This window comes from Athene noctua, chromosome 1 (genome assembly GCF_965140245.1).
Source record: "Athene noctua chromosome 1, bAthNoc1.hap1.1, whole genome shotgun sequence".
In the NCBI taxonomy this organism is placed as follows: domain Eukaryota; kingdom Metazoa; phylum Chordata; class Aves; order Strigiformes; family Strigidae; genus Athene; species Athene noctua.
This window is the reverse complement of record NC_134037.1, coordinates 89,474,883-89,497,266: the sequence shown is the minus strand read 5'-3', so window position 1 is coordinate 89,497,266 and position 22,384 is coordinate 89,474,883. Positions and strand designations below refer to the sequence as shown.

The 22,384-nt window shown below is 46.4% G+C and overlaps 1 protein-coding gene across 1 annotated transcript in view; it reads right to left on the bottom strand.

The window, feature by feature from the left end:
* The window catches only part of KIF26B (kinesin family member 26B), a 298,248-nt gene extending 285,593 nt beyond the window's left edge, over positions 1–12,655 (bottom strand). Inside the window, exons 1-2 of the mRNA XM_074925552.1 lie at positions 12,593–12,655; positions 11,922–12,323 (exon numbers count right to left, since the gene is read on the bottom strand). Of these exons, the coding sequence (XP_074781653.1) occupies positions 11,922–12,323; positions 12,593–12,655 (465 nt within the window). The remainder of the gene's footprint in view (positions 1–11,921; positions 12,324–12,592) is intronic.
* Positions 12,656–22,384: the final 9,729 nt, after the last annotated feature.

Below are 22,384 nucleotides of genomic sequence, written 5' to 3'. Positions count from 1 at the left end.
AGAACAGTAAATTAAGAGAAGTCACAACAGTTTTCCTTCCTCTTCTCCCCCTCCTCTTTATATGCCTGTTTAGCTCATTCCTTATAAACAGCTAACACAAGTATTAACATCAGCAGAGCTGATTCCTGGAGGATATGGGCATCTTGGATGTTTCATTTCTTGTTATACTTAAGTGGAATATTAAACAGGCGAGACAGTGGCAGACCAAGCTAGAAAGAGCTAAGTAACTAGGACTGACAAAGAAGGTTGGCAATTTAAAGCACTTCAATCTGTGAAGTGCTTCATTTAAGGCCATCAGTGCCAGTACATTCAGCCCTCATATATACCCCTCCACCTTTAGCTCTCCTCTCACACCTTAAGTCTTTTCTATTCTCTTTTTAAATTATTAGGAACAAGTATTACTATTTAATAGCACACCCCTAGAGTGTCCAGTATAACAATACTACAGAATTAGTAAGATCAACACCATAAGAATTCAAATTAATCTGGAAATCAAACATTTTTTTCCTTCAGAGACAGGCACTGGGAAAGGAGAAGCCAAGCTGAATTCATAACTATTGCTGATGCACTAAAATGTACGTCATGTATTTGCTATGTTGGCTGAAACTGTTAGTGCAGTGGGTTAAGTCCCTATTTTATACCAGGTCTCAAGTATGGAACATACAGGTCTTTGTGACTGGTAAACAAAAGAGAAACAAATTGGATGTAAGAAAGAAAATCTAGTTACATCCTTAGATCGCAGGGTGCACCAGTACCTTAATCTTCGGAAAAACCTAATTTCAGAATGAAAAATGCTGAGGTGCATTAAACCAAGGCAATTTTGCTTTAACTGCCTTCTACTCTTCCAGCTGCTTGCTGGTTTCTGTTTTGAGAGAGATCAACAGATAAAAAATTATAGGGAAGGCTTTTTTAAAAAGAACAACAAAAAAAACAACCCAAAACAAAACACAACCTTCATATAAATTGTTTCTGTAAAGCTTTAAAGACATCAGCAATGAGGTCAGCCTTTTAAAGAACTCTGGTTTATCACACACTTCTCCCTGCTCCCCCGGTGTGCCACCTTTCCCATAGAAGCACTTCTTGCTGCCTGGACCAGCCAAAGCACACTTCATTCCCCACTTCATTTCTGTCTCCATAGCCTGTCTTCCTCTCAAAGCCCTGTACTTCTCCTTGTAGTGGGTCTTTCCTGTTCTCACAGCAAATTGTGTCTTTTAGGACACCAAAATGTATTGGCCAATCTGTTGTAAGTGCTACCCTCAGCCCTTGCAACTTTAAAAATTAACAGTGATGTTGAAGGCAAACACTCAAGGGTTCACCGGCCAAGAAAAGGATAAATGAGAGATGTGATCAAATACCTCTAACAATTAAAGATGATTGCAGTGGGAAAGGCAATTCTGAAAATATTTATTTATTTTCTAATATCAGAACTCTCAGAACCAGATCCCAACTGTTCATTTAAAATGTGAAGGCATTTCAATGAACTGCTTGCCTCATCTCATATTCCTCAAACAGCCTCTTTGCAGGAACACCGAATCAATGACTTCACAAAAACTAACTCTGCAAAATCTTGCGGAGCCTTGTTTTCATGGTGATGGGATAGTGTACCCAAAAGCTCCCTTAAGCCAGTTTCTTCTCTTACCCACACCACCCACCATAACTTCTCCCACCTCTAAATCTATACCAAAATCCACAGAATTTTTGTCAAATCCGTTATTCAAAAATGGATTTGACACACAGGAAAAAAGGAAGTCTTATTAGGCATGCTAAAAGAGCAGCTCTGGATTTAGGCTTACCACCCATGCTGCAGAACTGCTTATAAAGCCATCACTAATGGCCTTCCAGCTACCCATCATTTCCCCACATTCAGTCTGCCCAGACAGCTAGCTATTCCTTTCTTACAAATACCATTTTAATTGCATCTCCCACTTTGTTAGCCTTCTCGACCTCCAGTAAAAGCCATCTACAGTCTAACAATCTTTTAAATCTGACACTCACACCGACTAGCACACTAGCACACTTGTATGCCTTCCTGCTAGGTTCACATGTGTGCAGGCTTATTGTCAAGAATTTCCATTAGAAATCTAACGAGTATGAGCTGAAATGACAGTTTTAGGACTAGTGGGGAGAGAAAAGGGGGGAGGGAGTGAAAAGGGAGAGGTGAATAGGGAAGAATATGTATGTGTATTGCAAATGCCCCCTGTCACCAAAGACTTCATTGTGCTTTGCTGGTGCCAGGGCTTCTCCAGTCCCCACACCTCCCTCCGAGCAACAAATGCCAGCCGCACAGCCTCAGCCACTGTTAACTCTTCCTGTGGGAACACTGCCAGCAATTTCAGCAATATTAACCCTGGGAATACTAACATGATTTAGAGGACTTGTTAAATTTTAATGATACCATTAGAAGAGAGGAAAACACACAAGTCACAACTCCCAATTTGGTGCATTTGGCTGCTGAATAGGATATTAATGTTTTTCTTTGCCTGGCACTATTAAATGAGCAGTGAAACTAATAGAGAAATGAAGAGTAATGACTTCTATTCTTGCTGTTCAGTGCTTGCTTAAAGCCAAGCCTACCTTATTGCCCACTAGGCTTTCTGCTGGAGTCCATCAGGTGGATGGAGTAAACGGGTAATTCTTTCAGCAGGTCAGAGGTTTATTTAGCTAAGAGGCACAGAAAAATAAAACTGTCCAATTGAAACAGTAGCATACAATCATTCAGGCTATCAGTTGGAAGGCAGAAGCCCACTCTCCTGAATAACTTCAACATAATCAAGTCCAAGTTTGGCTTTGGTAAAACAGGAGATTGCCCAAGTGACACTTACAGAAACCAGAAGAGAAACATGCCAAGGCCAAGTTCTGCCCCACTTTTAGCAAAGAACTCCAGAGCAACTGTCTTCTTCAGCACTGTAGGAATCTCTTTCATATCTTCAAGTATGCCTATGACAAAAGGAATGGACAATTCCCAACAGAACCACAGAGCGGCCCACAGAAAATGAGGGACTGTATTCCTGAATCCTCATTTATCTTAAGTTAATTATGAGGGTGGGAGAGAAAGAGTGAATGAAATACACACAATTTGAGGAAAATTAATTCCACTGCTGAGGTGGGTCTGCTCAGACAGTTCTGAACAAAGTTGAAACCCCCAAACTACTGACTTTTCACTTTTTCTTCAGAAAAAGGAAATATTTACTGTGGTGGATGTCAAAGTCTCCTTTCATTTGCTTTTCCCCAAACATTCATGTGAGTAGAATTTTGTTCCCATGCAAGTCCATGGAATAGAGAAGCTGTTGTGAATACTCAGGTGCAAATAAACAATCACATCAAAGTATTTATGATTTAGGGGGCATGGTGAATATGTTAGAGTAGAGGCTTGTTATTAATAGATCACAGAAAATCTGCAGGTTGAAACACATTTGTAAAAATCAAATACATATAAAGCAAGTTCCATTTGAAGCTTATCTGGAAGCCAAAACACTTAGACTGTATTCCCAGTTTAAGGTTTTCCTCAGACACTAGGGCTGGATGGATACTTTACAGTCAAATTGCACTGGATACAGATACCCTATCTCCAGCATACGCAGTTCCTCTGACACACACCACCAGCAAGAAATTTAAAATGTTTTCCAGAGCCACACCCACATTGGCTTGCAGTATTTTTTTACTAGAATAAAATAATTTTTAAAAGGCATTTGATGCTCTTTTCCCGAATCACCAAATCCATTGAATAAGATCATTAACCAGCCACTAACAAAGCAGACACCATAGGGCCTGCAAGTTAAGTTCTCCTACTTGTAGGGCAACAAAGTGAGTGGACTCAGCTCTATGTTTCTTAATGGGAAGGCAGGACAAGTTTAAATATGCAAGACAAAAAATCTTATACCAACACAGGATTTACTTACGTGAATCTAGAAGTGTCCAGTTCCTTCAGAGGAGAGGGAAGTCTTTAGATTTCATCTTGAATTGTAGACCAAGTCCAACTTAATAATCCATCAGTTCCCTCAGGTCTCTCAAACAGAAATTCCTTGGCAATCTTTTTTTTTTTTTTTTTTTTCCCCACAAAGACTACTGCTAAATACAGTTTCAGAGGAAAGCTGAGAAAAGGATACCAGTCTGAAGGTTTCTTCAGACTGAAATCTTCTTTCTTCCCTCCCAGAAAATATAGAGTATTTTACAATATATAAGAAATGCAACTATAGACTATACGATTTAATAGTACAGATTGAACAGAACAGCAGGTCTTAGTGACAACTAAAAGTGAACACAGTTGAAGATGAAAATAAATTTTAAGAAGCACACCAATGCTGGAATGGTAAGTAGATTTTAACAGCTTTACCGCACCATATTATTTCAAGTAAAATATATTGAATTCTGATACTATAACAATAAACCTGAGTTGTAATTGAACACACCAATTTCTTAAAACTGATTCTTTTGTATAGCTGGTATCGTATTTTTCTTTACTTTCTCTTCCATGAAGTAATTAAAAAGTAATCCCTATCTGTACTAGTTACAGCTGAGGTTACGGTTGGATGCATTGTGCTGCTCTCATCAGTACCTTTCTCATCAGAGATCACTGGCTCCTCACATCTGCTGTTGTAATAGCACATCTCGTCACTCCCTGACCTTTCAATCAAAAGGATCTGAGTTTAGAAAGCAGCGCTATTGAAAGTGTTTGAACTATCTATCATTTTGATAAGAACTAAGGCAGGGAGCAAGCACCACATATTCACACTGGAGACCTGCAGGGATGCTCACTTATGACCTTCAGGAGGCCAGGATGTCTTAGCCCTGCTCAGACCAAGCAGTATGTTTAACTGCTGCTTTAAATGCATGCAAGTATTCCCTGGTTAGAGGTCTATGATAGGCAGAGCTGTGGCCCAAATGAAATCCTGATGTTTTCACTGAAGTCAGAATCCCCTCACTAGGGCCAATTTCATGTAAGTCAATAGACTTGAGAATGTTCAGGTCTGGACCTCTTCTCTCTCCCCCTTCCAACTTCTTTGCTGTTTTCATAAGTAACCAGCAACAGTTCGTGTTATACAAGGAAAGGAGTTTTCAGTATTTGACATTTCTTGCAGGATCTTTTGAACAGCCTCCATCCCAAACTCAGAATGGTCCAGTCACCATTCCCCTGCCCTATTAAGTGTCTTGTGCTGGTCTGTGCTTCTACTCGGAGAAACCTCAAAAACACTCTCATCAAAACATTACTAAGCTATACTGTAGTATCATCTGAAGAGGGGAGTGGAGAGAAAAGAAGCATAAGCAATTGCATATTATGGTTGAAGATGCTACAAGATATTACAACTGTACCAAGAAGGTGTCTCATTATATATTTCAGGTTTCAAAACCAAAGATATAGACACAGTTCTCAGTAGCTTCATTATTTATTTTTTTAAACCCTGGATTAATGTAGGACGGTTGCATAGAAGACAATAGAAAATAAATTTGGACAACATAAGTCATTGGGGATTTGAGTTCCGTAAACCTACAAATATGGATGCAGCCACAGTGTGATCATCTAAAAGAACCTTGCTCCAACAACCACTCCATGTTAACAGAAGCTATTCAATGCAACATTGTCATGTCTTTCAAATGTGCAAGCTGAAGCTTCCAAAGAAAAGCAGCATTTCAATGTGCGACTGCAGCAGACTGCTTGCAGTTACTACTTTAGCACTGCTTTCTAGAAGAGCAATTAGCCTTAACTGTTGTGACTTCCATCAGTGTCACAATGCAACCAAAATTTGGTCCAATAATGGGAAAGGCTGTGAGACACTTCTAGAAATTTCCACTCTTAGGATACTACTTTATCAGGGTGTTATTATATACTACAGCTTACTTAATTCAAAGTAAATGTGCAATCTGCTTTTCTGCAAAGTTCTTGAATTGCAGCTTCAGCAACAAATAACGTGGACTAGGAATTATTTATCCAGTGGCAGGGGAAAGCCCATATGCTTGTATTCCTCACATTTTATTAATATACATGCCTCTCAAGCTACAACATGACACTTTCCTAAGATCTAAGCTAGCAATTTAAGCAATTTAACTTAAAACATCTCTCACACTTTTGACATGCAGACCACATGTCACAAAACACTGCAGTTTCTACTACATCATTATGTAGAGCATGACAGTCAAGTTTATTGCGGTGGCGGGCTGCAAGTTCAGTGCTTGGAAGCACCCCAATTATATGATGTCAAAGGCTATGTGCTGCTGATGTGGCAAAACCGCAATGTCTTTCAACCCTACGTACACAGCACTGCAACGTTCTAATAATCTGCTGATGCAGGCGTGAATCCCATTACATGCCGATGGCCCATACTGGTAACGTGGGACATATTTTCTAACATTGTCTGGGAAATCTAGCATGGGCTATCTTTCTTCCTCCTCCCCTTCCAAAATTATACCCCAGAATCCTAAGTTTCTTATACAAGATTGCTACGGATGTTGCAACATTTACTTCTAAAAAAATAAGACTATATAAAGATACGAGGTGGGTTTAGAGGTCGGTGCAGCATTAATGACATGGCCCATATAAAGCACCTTGAAGGAATTTTGTCACTTAATAGCCTGGCATGAAAAGGCCAGCTACAGACTAAGCATTGACTGTGTATTTCTGAATGAACAGCGAAGTCTCTGTAAAAAAAAAAAAAAAAAAAAAAAAAAAAAAAAAAAAACCACACACACACAAAAAACCCCAAACAAACAACAACGAAAAAGTCAAACAATTTGATCAAAATTATGCTCCTCCCTAGAGATTTACCTCAGATAAAATGTCAGTAGTTCCCCCATCCACTCCACCAGCTCTGGCTACAGTCTAAAAGTATTTTTTTTTCTGATAGGAAAAACACCACAGTCTCAATTCACTAAGTATAATCATAGGCCTGTTCCTAATTTCCAGGGCACTCAGTAATGGTGAGCCTTTTAATCCCATGGAGAAAGCTACAGAGCAAACAGTTTTGACAGCCTCCTAAAAAGCAGTCTTTAGTGTACAGTATCTTCGTCCTTACCTCTAAGACATTTGCAAGCTTGAAAGAAATATTTATATCACTTCACATGTTGACACTGTGGATTGCAGCAGCAAGACAGCAAGACTTCCAGCTGCTTCTAAAAAAGGGTTTCCATTAATTCGTCAGAGGTGAAGGCATATCCATTTGTCTCCTCTGGACCTCTGTAAACAGCTGTAATTCCAGCGCAAGTAGCTTGTGGTTTCCCAATTTGCCAGGAAACATACAATTGTAAGAATGAGTTATGCTAAATGTTTGGGTATTGTGACCTGTGATGCAACACAAAAGAATGGTTGTTGTTGCCTAAACTTTAATGGAGTTAATCCTTCCAAATGCTGACAAATTACTGCCTCAGGCCATTTAAAATCACATTTCTAATGCAATAATCCTATCTGCATTACAATGAGTTGGGATGAAATGATTAGGTGCCTGAGATTTTTTGCACAGTGAATTAAGTCACCATACAGACTGGCCGTGCTTGTTCACAAATTAAAGGTCTGGACGGAAATGAAATTCCATTATTCTGCCACTTGCTAAGCTTTGAGGAAAGGTTCATTACTGTCCTGTCTCTACTGGGAATGTTTCTAAAGTGGCTACAAGCTAACAGGAACCTAGTTTTCACTAGGCCAGTTTCAGGGCTTTCTTCATTATTAATAATAATTAGTCAAGTCTTTGACTACTGAATACTTCAGAAATAGAAAAGGCTAATTCAACAATATGCAAGCAAAATATGACATAGAGTGTCAGGAAATCTGAGGGAAAAAAAAGAAAACAAAACTATACCCTGAATGCAAGTCCTTTCCTCTTCATAGACACACTGTGCTAAACCAGAATTTACCTATTCATTATACTCAGAAGTACTGACTTTTTAGCCGGGGGACAGTCCAGAATATAAACCACCTAACAACATCAGTGCTATGCCTCTCTAGCATTTAAAATACAGTATCCTTACTTCCTGACCCATTCACAACATGCCCAAACAGCTATTCAAGTCTACACATTCAAATTACCTCTTGGTTTAAAGGCTCTATTCAGAATTTTTGAAATCCCGTACTAACAAATCTATAATCGCCAGCTTGAGACTATTGTTATTAGCATTCAGATGATTATTCACACACAATATAAATTGATACACATAAATATAGCAACTCTTCAAACTTAATGATCATTTTTTTGTTAGATGTCTGCGAGGTTAGTGTCCCATTGAAGCCAGAAGATATCACAGGCAACCAGATTTCACACAAATTCTGATAAACAGGGAGGGAGTGTGATGCCATAAACTTCTATGCTAGAACTTTGTCTGATGCCCTTCTGAAAATACGGCCTAAGAAAAAGCTTTAAAAAAAAAAGGTCAATATTAGTGATTTTTGAGACAATCCTTATCATCATGCAAATGTCTGATGCCATAACAAAAACTCCACAAACAATTGCCAATCAAATGCTCTAAGATCCTCTCAGTTACAAAGTGCAATGTGCAACTGTAACAACCACCTGTGCTAATCATTTCCCACAGGCGTGCTTCGCGTAGGGGTTACAATAAGATTTAATTCTCATAAAATATAACCCCTCGTATGCACATAATTGCTGTACGTCATTAAGTCACATCTGTATCACAAGAGGGGGAAAAAGAAACAACAAGCTTTTAGCATTTTTCTTTTTGTAATTGGCAGGGAACTTTGGCATTTTAAGCGGTTAATACAAAGTAATGCAAGTATAATTATATATTCCTCACGCTTGTGCCTCACAAAAAAAAAAAAAAAAATCCCAAGTTTTCACCCTGTTGACATATTAGGAGAGAATGCTTCTATTTAAAACTGAAAGCTCAACACCTCAACACTAACAATGAGCTAGTCAGAAGCAGTTTGCTCTAAGTTAAGTGTGGCTTTTTCTGTATCAAATGAAAAGCTTCAGTACATAGTTTCATGCATAAAGCCTCGTCTGTTTATGCAACAATTAAGTATACTATTACACTTTGCAGATATACACAAATCTTTACATGATTGCACACTATAGAAAACATCAATACAGCTTCACATTTGGATAGGTTACTGCAGATTCCACTATCTGCTTCTAGATATGTGTCAAAACACAGATACCCTCATATTCTGCTTGTTCTGCAACACAATACCCCAGGTTATATGCATTGCTAAATACAGTATAAATGTGAAACAGGTGCCACAGACTATATTTATAATGCTAATGAAATCTCTAGGCTGTCTTCAACAGCACCAACAAAAATCACATAAGTCAGCTAGATCTGGCTGACTAGAAGATGACGGATACATTTTAAACGCTCCATTTAATTGTTCTAATAAAGGCATGTTGCCAATTAGCTGTGTCCTACTGGGCACCACGGTCTTGAGTTATAAGATGCTTTGCAAGGTCTGAAGGGAATACCCAGAACCAGGAATGTGATCTCCTTATTCCACTGAACTCAGTGACAGGATCAATTCTACCCCAAAAAAACCTATTCCCACAGCAGCAATCAAGAGCAGACCTCAGAGGACCCAGAAGGATGCCAGCTCCATTAACATGGCGTGGTAGACTCCAGCCTCAACCCAAACCAAAGTAAGTTTTCCCCAGATACGAGAGGTTTTCACATTCTTGCAAGCGATCTTTTACGTCAAGATCTTGCCCTCAGCAGGCAACCCCAGCGCGATACCATGGCACACACCTGCAAAGGTAGCTCATAGGCCCTGGCTGAGCTGGCAGAGCCCACGCCAACGCCTTGTTTACCCCTGAACAGACACTGATAGGGCTAGCCCATGGATGCCAGCAAAAACAAATTTGCAAGACCGGCAGAGTATACCTGGTTCAAAGAATCCAATGGCAGTAGCCATGATACTTGTACCCCTTATTGCCTAGACCAAAGCCTCACTATGCTGAGCAGTGTTTGCGAAGGCAGAAATCGCAAGCCCAGAAAGTTCTTAATGGTGGTAAATAAACCAGAAAGGATGAGAGAAAGGGATGCTTCTGCAAATAGTCACAGTCAGGTAGCACCCACCTGCAGAAGGGAACGGTGTGCAAAAGGCTGGAGTACCTCGACAGGATTGAGCCTGCAGGGACTATTAAGCTTAGCAAATAAGGCAGAGGGTCACCTTAGCCTTCAAAGACCACCTTACTTGTGCCTCCCTCCTCCCCCCAAAATGCACACACGGGATAGCAATGGGTTTTATAAGTGGTACTCCCACAGAACTGGAAGGTTTGAAAAGCAAGTGTAGGAAGAAAGAACATAGATAAGGAGGCTAAAAACAGAGAAGTAAGGCTTACTACTGACATGAGTAAAGGTTGGTCTGTACAACACCATCAGCTAAACCATGCGAAGAACAGAACAAATAGCAATAGTAACATGAGGGTAACATCTCCTTAAGATGGTGGGCAACGACCACCACTATTACAATAAGAGAAGCCTGCACAAATCTTTACATGACTGTAAAATCTGTCGATTTCTATTTAAGACTCTGCAAGGGATACAAAGCCTTGACACAGTTTATCCTTCCTCCACCCCCAACCTCAGTTACTCTTATGGCTCCCATATCTGTACCAGTAGTTTCCCATCTATACCCACAGCTGGTAATCGCTACCAAACCACACTGCCTTAAGTTTGTGAGGATTTTGCCACAGGGCCAAATCAACCATGTATTAATATGGTTAAATTGACTATTAATTTTGGTGGTTCCACCTTTCCCTTTCCATGAATAACTCAGTTAAGCCAGCCGTCGAGAGAAGGTAACAACCAGCCCTTGAGTCTTTTGTTCAAGAGAGCACCAACTCCCTCACAAAGGCACATAAATAACTAATGGAGAGTACAACACAACAGCAATACCAGGGACCCTTTCTCAGCAGTCAGATCTTTTCCATGATACCTCTTTATCGTAACCACTAACGAAAACTCTTTGAAGTGGAAGAGTAAATATTACCATTTGATAGTACCTGGACCCAACAGGGCAAACAAAATTGCATTGTATTACATCCTGGGAGCTGCAGACCCATTCACAATACATCGCTCACCGGTTGCTATGGAGGAACCCAACACTTACTATTTTGGTAGCACGAGGTCAGCCAAGGGCTGTTAGCCTTAACCTTTATGTGTACAGCAAACAGGGAAAATAAAAAACAACGCCAAAGAAAACAAAACCAAGGAATTCCAGAGTATGCCTTTGGAGGTACCAGATTCCCCAACAGAGTCAGAAAGCAGACTTCCAACTCTACCCATGATCAGTCAGCTCTTAAAACCTGAGGTTAGGTTTCAGAAATGCTTGTGTGCTCTTTAGGCACAGGATTATTCAACCCAACACTCAGGGTCCAGCAGCTTCAAGTATTTTTACGTCTTCTTATTAAAAACAAACAAACAAATTAAAATCTGGCACTTCTCTGTAAGAGAGAAGCATCACCAAGTCGTCCTTACATTAATGACACCCGGGAGAGCTGGGTTCGATGCCATGGTCTGCCACAGCCTCCCTGGGTGACCTTTGGGCTCACTCAGCATTTTAGTGCCACGCCTGAACTTGGAGCTACAGGAGGGTCTTTCCTGCACCTGGCCCTGCAATGGAAGTCCAACCCACGGGCAGCAGAGCGAACGCACCTTACCACTAAGTTGGCTTCCAAGTCTCAGGATATTTTGTAACCCCATCCTGTGGGGATCAGAGACAGCGAAAGGGGAAGGGACCAAGGACCCACCCGACTGTCACCGATGCCCCCCGAAGCCTGTCAGCCCTCCGGAGACAGAGGCACCCCGTTCCCCATGAAACAGGAGGAAGGGATGGGAAGAGGGAACAAGTTCAAAAAGGTGAGAACCCAGAGAAGCGCCAAAACCCTCAGCCGTGACACCGGCAGAGGAGAGCCGAGGTGGCCGGCAGCCCCAACGGCACAGGGGTGCCCCCGCTCCGCCCGTCCCCGCCCCGGCCCCTCGCTCACCTTGCTGCTGACGGGCCCGGGGATGAGGAGCTTCAGCGCCTGCCTCTTCAGCTCCGCCAGGCGGGCGTTGCAGTGCTCGCACCACACGCCGCGGTCGGAGCCCGGCGAGGAGCCGCCGCCGCTGCCGGAGCCCGGCGAGCCGGTGCCGAAGCCAGGCGAGCCGCCCAGCGAGCCGGGCGAGCTGGTGCCGATGCCGGGCGAGGCGGGTCCCGGCGAGCCGGTGAAGGAGCCCGGCGAGGAGGTGCCGGAGCCGGGGGACGGGGTGCCGGAGGAGCCCAGGGCAGAGCCGGCTCCCTCCGGCGCGGGGCGACTCCCCGCCCGGGACTCCTCGTACGCCTTCCGGTACCAGCTCTCGGGGGAGAAGGGGGCGGCGGGCTTGGTGGGGGAGCAGGGGTCGGTCACCTGGAGCGGGAGAAGGAGCAGCGGGTCAGGCGGGGGGGCCCGGCGGCGCCGTCAAGTTTCGCTCGGACGCTCCGCGCCCGCGGCGGCCCCCGCGCCTCGCCCGTCCCCCCGGGGCGCCCGCAGCCGCCGCCGCCACCCCGCGCCGCGCCGCGGAAGTTGAGCGGGGTCGGGCGACAGCCGGCGGCGCCGGTAACCGCCGGGCGAGGGGCGCGGGAGCCCCGGCACGGCTGCGGTCACCGCTCCGAGCCGCCCCCCCGCTGCCAACTTACCCCGTATTTTCTGCTCCGCGCCGTGACCGCGATCCTCTCCTTATTTCCAGCCACTGAATTCATGGTGGCTTCGCAGCGCGGCGGGAGAATTTCCGACAGGTTTCCCAGTCCGCATCCGAAGGGAATAGCCGGTCCCGGGAAGTCCGCCGCGGGGCGGGCAGGCTGCTCCCTCCGCCGGGATCGCTCAGCCCCGAAGCGCCGTCAGTTCTCGGGAAAACGCTTGGGGCTGGGGTTTGCTCCCGGTCGGTTTTTCCGCATTGTCTTCCCTCTCGTTCCCTTACAACCCTTGTTTTCACACGAGCAGCAACATCCAGAGTAGGAGCGTTCCCCCCGGCAGGCAGCACGGCTCTCCCCGCAAGTGAGGCGAAGCATCCAAGGGAGCTTTAGGAAGGTGAAAGGGGGCGCGGGAGCCACGCTCGCCCGCGCAGAGCCGCCTCCTGCCTCCACTACAGCCGCAACTTGTTTCTTTCACCGAGGTTTGTAACTGAGTTGAAAGAAATCCTCCAAAAATATCGGGATCCAGGCTCGGGGAGGAGCCTCCGCGTTCCTTGCAGCCAATATCCTCCTGCCCATTTGGGCCTGACAGTTTTGCAAGGGAAGGGAAGGGAGGGCAGGAAGGGACGGGAGGGGAGCCGCAGGCTGCAGCGCCCGGTGCGCGCCCCGCTCAGCGGTGGAGCCGCAGGGCCGGAGCCGGCGAGGGGGCTGCCGGAGCCCCGCCGCGGGTCTGCGCCGTGCCTCGCCTGCCAGGAGGGTCCATTTTATTTTGCAGTATTTCCTGATTGACGTCTGTGATTTTCCCCCCTCTTCTTGAAAAGGGGGCGGGGGGGGAACCTTGTTTCTTCCTCCGCAGTTATTGGTGAGTTGCCTCTTTTCAGGGCTTTAATGAGCGTTATTTCACGAGTGTTCCCGATCCTCCCTAAATAACTAGGAAAGAAAAGCAAGCTGGGTTTATGACAGTCACTGGCATCTCTGTTCCGTGTTGTAATTTTACGTGTATTCATTTAACTTGCAGTCAGGGACGTAATAAATTGATCTCTTCACAATGAAATTCTACAGACTTGTGCCCCTATTAATCTTTCCCTTCTAATTATCATTTATTTTTGCGGGTCATGTATATCTGGTTGCATACCCTTTTTTCTTTCCAATCCTGCAGATAGCACAATCATCTCTAGTAAATCTTCCTCTCCCAAACAAGTTGCTGATTTTCTCAGAAATGGATGCAATAAAGAGCTAAATGCCAGATGCCCTGATAGGGTCATAACATGGATGGGTTGATGCAATTGAGAGAGCAGAATACCCAGGGGACTTGCGTCCACCTTTCCAACCTCCTATTGTTACTTCCATAGAAATGCATCCTTCCAGCATCCCTAATGTACCTGGGCTGCAGCAGCCGCGAGGAAACAAAACCAGCCCACTGCATCACTGAGCAAGGAATCTCCCAGTGCTTTTCTGGTTTGCACGGAGTAGTAAAAATGTGTGAAATGCTCTGCCGTGTTCTAACTTCACCACGATATCACCCTTAGAGAGGAACAGCCACTGGTTAAGAAAGCTTTAGCCTAAAGCTGACACAAGCCACGCCACCCGGGGTAGCCAGGCTGCATCGGTAGTTGCCTTACGCATTCACATAGGTGCCCCCAAAAAGCTGACCAAAGGGGCAAGCAGAGGCGGTGCGCGCCCCAGCTCCCGCCGCCTCTAAGCGGGTTTCACATCAATCCGCGCGGGGAGATGCCGCGGTGCGCAGCCAGGCGTCGCGGGGACGGCGGGGACAGGCAGGGGAACGCGGGGCAAGCGTCCGGCCGCCCAGGGCAGGGACGGCCCGTAGGCCGCGGACACCGGCTGTGACCGGCCACGTGCCGATGCACCACGGTGCGTCACTCACTGCTCGTTTTGTCACTGCTCGTTTTCTGGGCTCAGCGATTCTGGAGGCGAACTGGCGGATCGGCTTTGTTTTTCGGCAGCCCTTTAACTACCGAGCTGCCAGCTGCGCCGGCCCAGCCACACCTGCTCCGCACGCCGGCCTCAGGAGGCGAGGGCTAGCCCGTGGGCGAGGGGCAGCAGCTCGGGAGCGGGCTGGCGACCTCCTGACCGCGGGCCGGGGCCCGGTTGGGACCGGGAGGCCGCGCTCTGCCGGCCCCCCGTCCTCCGCCGGCCCGAGTCGGCGAGCGGAGCCCCCGAGGGCGCGGGCAGGGCCAGGGCGGCAGCGCCTTAGAGCGGGCCGGCGGAGGACGGGGAACAAAACGCCGTTCGAGGGCTGCGCGGTTCCCGGCAGCCTGGCGGGGGGGAGCGGAGGGCGGGAACCGGCCCGCGGGAGGCGAGGCGAGGCGGGCTGGGTGCGTGACCGCGCTCCTCCCCGTCTCCCGCGGCGGGTGCCGCCCGCCGAGTCCCCAAGGGGTGCCGCCGCCGCGCCACGGCCGGTCCCCGCCGTGGGGCGAGCAGCGGGGCTGGCCGCTACCCCGCCAGTTCAGCGGACACCCTGTGCGGGAGAGGGCCAGGGCCGTGCTGAGGGGCGGCGGCGGGCGCGGCCGGGCCGGGCGGGGCGGGGCGGGGCGGGGCGGGGCGCGCGGCCCGGCGGCGTTGGCGGGCGGCGGGCGCCCTCTGCCGGCGGTTGGGCGGCGGCCACCGCTCCCCCGGCCCCGCCCGCCGGATCCGTAACGGGGCGCCGGCGGCGAGCAGCGCCGCGTCCCCCCGCCCGCCTCCCGTCAGGGAAATGTCCGCCGTGCCCGGGGCGGGGGGGCGGCGCTCCTGCGGGGAGGGCAGCCGAGGGCTGTCGCAGCGAGCCCTTCTCCGGGGCTGAACGCCTCCTCGGGTTTTTAGGACAGATGTTGCCTCCCTGGCAGGGCGCGGTAAGGCGGGCGGGGGGGCAGGCCCTGGCGGCGTGCCGGGCTGTGCCGGGCCCCCCCGGGCGCGGGGGTGCCCGCCCGCAGGCAGCTCCCGCCCTCCGGGCAGCGCTCCCCCGCGGTGCGGCCGCCGCCCGGCCCGGGGGCGCCGGCTGCAGCCCACGCGAGCGGGGCTCCTGCCCGGGGCTTCGGGGGGCACCGGCAGCCCGACGGGGGGGGCGATCTCTGGCAAAGGGGCACCGGAGCAGCTGGAGTAGACCCGCGGAAAAAAATCGGATCCCATCCGCGCGGCAGGATCTCGGGGAGGGTGTCCGCGGCTTTCTCAGTCCCCGGCTGATGGCCAGGTTTGGTTCGAGGTGAAGCAGGGTCATGACCTGTGAGGAGGAGGGACACCTCCAGGCTGGAAACTGGGAACTCGGGACACGGTGAAATTGCTGTTTAAGCCTGAAGAGTCTCAGTAACAAATTTCCATTGTCTCACCTCTCGAGTTTGGGGGAGCTGTTAAGAAGGTGGCACTGACAGAGTTCCTCCTGTAGCTTGCAGTCTTGCGTGAGCTCATCGGCCAAGCCCAGGCGATGGCTGTGTTCCTTTGGATCAGCTCTCCCACCTGACAGGTGCCAGTATTCACTGACATTTTGGGTCATTCAAAAAAAGCTTTATCGAACTGTGAAATTTTTATTTGGAAGCTGCGTTATTCCAAGTTCTCCGGTTTGAGGTATTTTGCTGCTAAATAAATTATAAATAAATAAATTATAAATAAATTTATAAATGATAAATTTTTAGTTCTTGCTCTTTTGTGCCAGCCGAAGTATAGGACACTATGGTATCACTCCAGCAAGAAGGTCAGCTGGGAACCATTTCTCTGAGTTAACTCATTCCTCTCAGAGAAGCACTGAGGTGTAGCTTTCTCCCTCTCTTTAGACTCCCTTGTGTGGAAGTTGATGAGGTTTCCACTTACAACTCCTCTTGCTCTGTGTGTCACTAAGTAAAGACGATTGGTTAGCAGAATCACCAACATACCAATGACAGACAGCTCCACAGCTACCTCTTGATTTCAAGTTTACACATTTCTTCTGTTATCGTAACTGGCAGTCATGGGAATCTGTCTTAACCTTAATCTTGGCAAATCATTTGTGCTAGAAGTTCAGGAGTTAGAATAATTGCTATTCTTAATTCCAGACAAAGCTGAAAAAAAGGGGCTGTTCAGACATTTGTAAGTAAGAGGACAGGAGCCAAAGCCTTGGATTCAAGCTTAAGCATCAGAGGTTCGAGCAAAAGCTGGCCTCAAAGCATTGAGGACGGACTTTGATCTTGATCTAGATATTGCACCTCTGTGGACTCTTGTGACCTGTCTTTTAGCTAGTATACGAACTTCCAGTTTCTCCATCACACTGCAGTGCGTTTGTGGTTGTGTATTATCACCCTGCTGCTTTCAGTGGATTTCTTCTAAGTGCATCTCCGTGTGTGTGCAATTAAATCTGACCTAGAAGTTCAGCTTCATCACTCAAATCCGAGATGCTGGCACAAGCCCAGTTCTATCAATAAACAGCAGTTTATGAGAGCTGGAAATGTTGGTTGCATCAAAGAAATCCTTTGAGGTATTCACATTTATAATAAATCTCAGGATAAAAAAGGTGACAGCAACTGTAACTTGAAGAGTCATCACTGCCTGCACAGAAGCTTTGTTTCCAAGTTTGGTGCTAATAAGTCTCAGTACCGGGTCTTACTTACAATTTTAAAAAGCTTCCTTGGGGAGATTTGAAATGCATGACAGCTCCGATACTTGCTTAAAGCTGCATATTAATAAGCTGGAGTCCGCTGGGGGACAGGGAGGAAATTGAAGGCATTTGTAGTAATAGTGACAAAGAATTAATTGTAAAGATAGAAACAGCTAATTATAAAGGCCTACAAATACAACCACCGGAACTTTCCCAGTTTGATATAGTTCTTTAAAACCATTCCACTTCTTGTTCTCATCCCCTTGACAAAGTATAGGATCATTTCAGCAAAAAGCTCTAGCGCATTAAGTCCCTTACCCCTTTGTGTAGCACACACATTGGCAGAAACACACATATCCACAGCCCCAGTATTCTGCAGGATTTAGGAATTCATGTAGTACAGGAGGAAATGAGCTGTATAGATGGCATTTGTACTTCTGATGTAGGTAATGCTGCTTCTCTACTGTCTGAGATATACTACTGGAGTGTGTTTTTCTACTTGCTTTTGACAGTTGTTGAGTATGATATCATGAAGAATTAAGACTGGGCATTTCCTCTGTATGAGCTGGCTGCTCGGTGTTTGCTGTAGCAGTTTCTAAATCAGTCCCAAGGTTTACCTTGTGTGTTGGCAAAAAGACTGACACTGGAAAATGTGTACTTCTCACGCACGGCTACAGTCCCTAGTTCTGGGTGTTGTGACATGGAGAGGGAACTCTCTAAGTGGCCCTTACTACAGCTTCTACTTCTTGCTCTTACCAGCAGATCTGCATTGGTACACTTTAAATATACTTTTTCCTGCTCCAAGCAACAGTGGAGTTTTACTGTCAGCTGACAGGGGTATGTCTCCCTTTTTGCTTAGCATGGTCCTTTTGCCTCGGGGCCATTGTGCGGGTGTCTAGCCCGTACTTTCCTTGATCCACTGAGAGCCTCCTTGAATCTCTCTGTAATATAAACGGAAGTGATTTGTGTGTTCAAATTTAGATAGAGTCTCATTCTGTTGCAAACCGGTTGCCTTTAAATCTTGCCCTTGCCCAATACCAAAAGCTATCTATTTTCCATGAAGGGCTGTCTATTTGGATTTATTTTGAACAGAACATTTTTCTACATCTCAAATGTAAAATGTTTCATAGATCTTCTGGAAACTGCTTTCACAGTTTCTGCCACACAGCACTGCCTACTTTCATAAATCTTTACATCCTCAGTAAAAATCAATGCCTACTTATTAATACAATATTGATATGTGCTTCGTAAGTAATAAAGGATGCGGTGTCATACAATACATATATTCACAGAGCAGGGTTGCATGGAGAAGTTTACAATCATTTTATGCAGTGGGATGCATTGCAATGACAAGTCTGCAGCCAATTTCAGTTAAGTTCATAAATTCAAATACTGAAATTTGACAGAATCCCATTTTCTTTTACTCAGGCACAATAAGCTTTCACTGCAACTCCAGAACTAACGACAAGCCAGAAAAATGGAACAAGGGGGGGATCACCTGTGAATCCCAAAGCACCAAGCTCTAGCAATGCAGATCTTACACAGAACAGCAACAGAGCAAGAAAATATTTGGAGTAACAACAGCCAGTCACAGTCTCTAAAGGAAAAAGATGTGAGCCGCTTCTTGTCTAAAAACGCTGCTTGCCTCTGCAGGCACGTGGAAAAGCCGTTCACTGCTTTCTGGGCCAAGCTTGGTGGAGCCACATCCAGAGTAATGTTGAAGCAGCACCCGGCATCTGCGGGGTTGTGACGGAAGCCCCAGTGAAAGCATCTGCTGGCTGCCTCAGCCAGTGGAGCCACACTGAGGGGGCCCGTGGTCAGCCTCAGCTGCTAGGACCTGGCTCTGGCACGCCGCTAGCGATTATCCCCGAACGCAGGGACACCAGCTGGAGATATTAGAGGGCAAAGGGCTCCTTTTAAACAATGTTCAAAGACTCTTCTAACTACCTCAGGGACCAAGAAAAAACGTATCTTCCAAAATAATTATTCTCAGTAATCTCCTTTGGGTCAAAGAGGGGAGAAGGTGGTATTAATGGTATTAACAAATAACAGTGTTAACAGGAGGAATATAGGCCAGCCTGTTGCCAAAGTTAGAAAACAGACAAAGTGGCTGCTGGAGCGTAGCAAGCTGAAAGCCAGTCTGTGTGCCGGCTTCACCCGAGGAACCAGGGACTCAGGCAAGCCATGCAGATGGCATGGAAGGGGGTAAGTGGAGAGAACAGAGCGAAGTGAACAGGCAGTCCTGAGAAACAAACAGTGAAGCATTTATATCATCACATTTTTATGCTGCATCCTTTCTTGTTGCAGGAATAATTTATAGCAGTGCAGATCAACAACAGAGCTGGCATCACAGGCACTTGCCTATCATAGTCCTGAACGTGTAAATGCCTTAAATGAAACACTATATAAAAGGCAGCAGGCATTTCTTTTCTACCCCTCAGCTCACCTGGGGTGAACTAATTCAACTCAGTGCTCAAACAACGGAGAATTACATCCATGATAAGCTACATCAGAGGTCTCACCCCAGTATGTTCATGAGATTTTCATAACAGTAGGCACTCCAGATCTATGAGCATCTGCTTCATCTGAAACCCTTTTTCAACTCCCTTTCAAACATTTCATACATTTCTTTTATCACAAAGTTTAGGGTTAAAAGTGAACCTTATGGCATGCAGATTTCCAAGATTATAATGTGCCATTTTTCTCTGTGCTGTACATCATTCCATGCTTATTATATTCTTTATGAAGCAACTGCAGAGGGCTGATGAGTGGCTTATTTGCCTGCAGTTTCCCTCACACCTCTTTGTTACCTGCCTCTAGTTTGTCATTGCCTTGAAAGACACAGTCTGGTCCCTGTATCCCTCTCTTCATCAACTCGCTGGCAGCTGGGGAGGCAGAGCCACGGCTAGACCTGGCACCTCCTGTGGATGCAGGTCAGTGGCTAAGGAAGGTACAGAGCTGCTCTCTTTGCCCTTCCCTGTCTACCACAATGAGTTTTCCTCTAGCTTAATCATGCTCTCCTGCTCTGACTACATGAATTACCCCATCAGGGGGGTCCAGGAGGATTCATGACGACCCAGCTGACTGCAGGTTTTGTGATTGCCCATCAAGGGACATTCAGATTTGGCAGCACAGCTCTGGAGTGCTCAGAGCAGGGGACGAGTAAGGCATACCTGTTCTCAGAGGGACACTGTGAGGCCGCTGCTCCGGGTGAGCATCTGTTGTGCATGAGAGCTTCTTTCAGGTTTAAATAAATGAGCAGTCTTGTCACTAAGCACAGAAGTCAGCATGGGGGAGATGACTCAAACAGCCTGTCTGTGTGCCCAGGCAGGCTTGGGTAAAGTACTGCTGCGTGGTTTCAGGGCAGGCATACTCACAGCTTTAGAAAAGTCTCCGTCTGTCCCCTCAAGCTGTGCTCTGTCCCTGGAAGCAACACAAGCAAGGGGCAGCTGTGCTCAACAGCATGTCCCCACCCACTGCCTTAATAATGTGGCTCTTTTCTGAACCATAACTATTGTGTCAAACATCATGACAGGGAAAACAATCCCATACCTTGGCAGCTAGCAACACAAGCACAGTTTCAGAGGTGGCCTGGCAGCAACTGATGGGCATTTCTTCCTACTGCTGGAAAGCTTTGGCAGAGTGGAATGCATTACCCCATGTTACCAAGTTCAGCAGAACTGGGTTCTTCTATTCTTTAGAGAGGGCTTGACTGCTTGTGAAAGTTTTACCAATTTAACATAAATGGAAGTTGAAATTGCCTTTATGAAATCCTCCTGACCTTCTTGGATGGTTATTTGTTTGGATTTAAAGCTTCTTTTACTGGTTACACCCATTTAGCTTGTACCCATGTGAGCAGGTGCAAGTTGGACCACAGAGAGCCAGCTTTCAGCTGGTAGCAATGTTCAGACATAAAGCTGCATTTGTTTGGCAAAGCCAGTTTGACATAACAGCCTGTTGTGGTTTAACCCCAGCCGACAACTAAGCACACACAGCTGCTTGTGCACTCCCCTTCCAGCAAAATGAAGGAAGAGTAAAAGTGAGAAAATTCATCGGTTCAGATAGGAACAGTTTGATAACTGAAATAATAATAATTGAAATTATTAATAATAATAACAGCAATGAAAGGAAAATAACAAAGAGAAATAAAACCCAGGAAAGACAAGTGATGCAAATGAAAACAATTGCTCACCACCAACAAACTGATGCCCAGCCAGTCCCCAAGCAGTGGCACCCCCTGCCAACCTTCCCTCTAGTTTTATTGCTGAGCATGATGTCATATGGTATGGAATATCCCTTTGGTCAGCTGGGCTCAGCTGTCTCGGCTGTGTCCCCTCTCAACTCTTGTGCACTCCCAGCCTACTCGCTGGCAGGGAGGAGCAGAAAAGGCCTTGACTCTGTGTAAGCACTGCTCAGCAATAATGAAAACGTCCCTGAATTATCAACCCTGTTTCCAGCACAAATCCAAAACAGAGCCCCATAGTGAAGAAAATTAACTCTACCCCAGCCAAATCCAACTCACAGCCATAACTGCACTGTAGAAAGATGAATACTTTGCAAACAACTGTGCTGGTGGAGGAGGAGGTTAGCACTGTTAATCTGCCCCACTGCTCCTCACTGCCTCTTTCCCAGAGGTTTCTCTCTCTTCAGACCTTTCAGGATGTCTCTTTCTGCATAGACAGGGCTTCAGAGTATTTATAATTGCCTACATTTTAATTTGATAGTTCAGCCTTGTCTACATTAAAGAAATGTTCACCCATGCAATTAGCCTTATTGAGCAGTTTAACCGGTGCTAGCCTCACCACTGCATTCATTGCACGATGTCTGATCTGCAGTGATGCAATAACATCAATTTATAGTATCTAATTTGGTCTAAATCTCCTAGCACAGGCAGGCTGAGAGTCTGAAAAGTGGCTGGTGCTGTAGAGGAGTCATACTGCCACTCTGTGACCAAGGAGTTTCGGACAGCAGTCAGGTATTCACCATGAAAATGGGGTGTGGTCCCATCTGAAAGTATGGATCAATATTCTGGGATGAACATTGCTAGGTGAGGGCACTCGTTAATAATTTTAATGTTTACTGGGAAGCCTCGAGTGCCGGTATGTTCACACAGTTACTACTCTAATGAGACTGCAAACTGAAACAGGCCTTTGGTTCAAAAGAGCTGGAATCAGTGCCCTGGAGCTGGCAAATCTCTCTGTGTGTGAATGTGTAGAGGATGCCATCCCACACTGCTG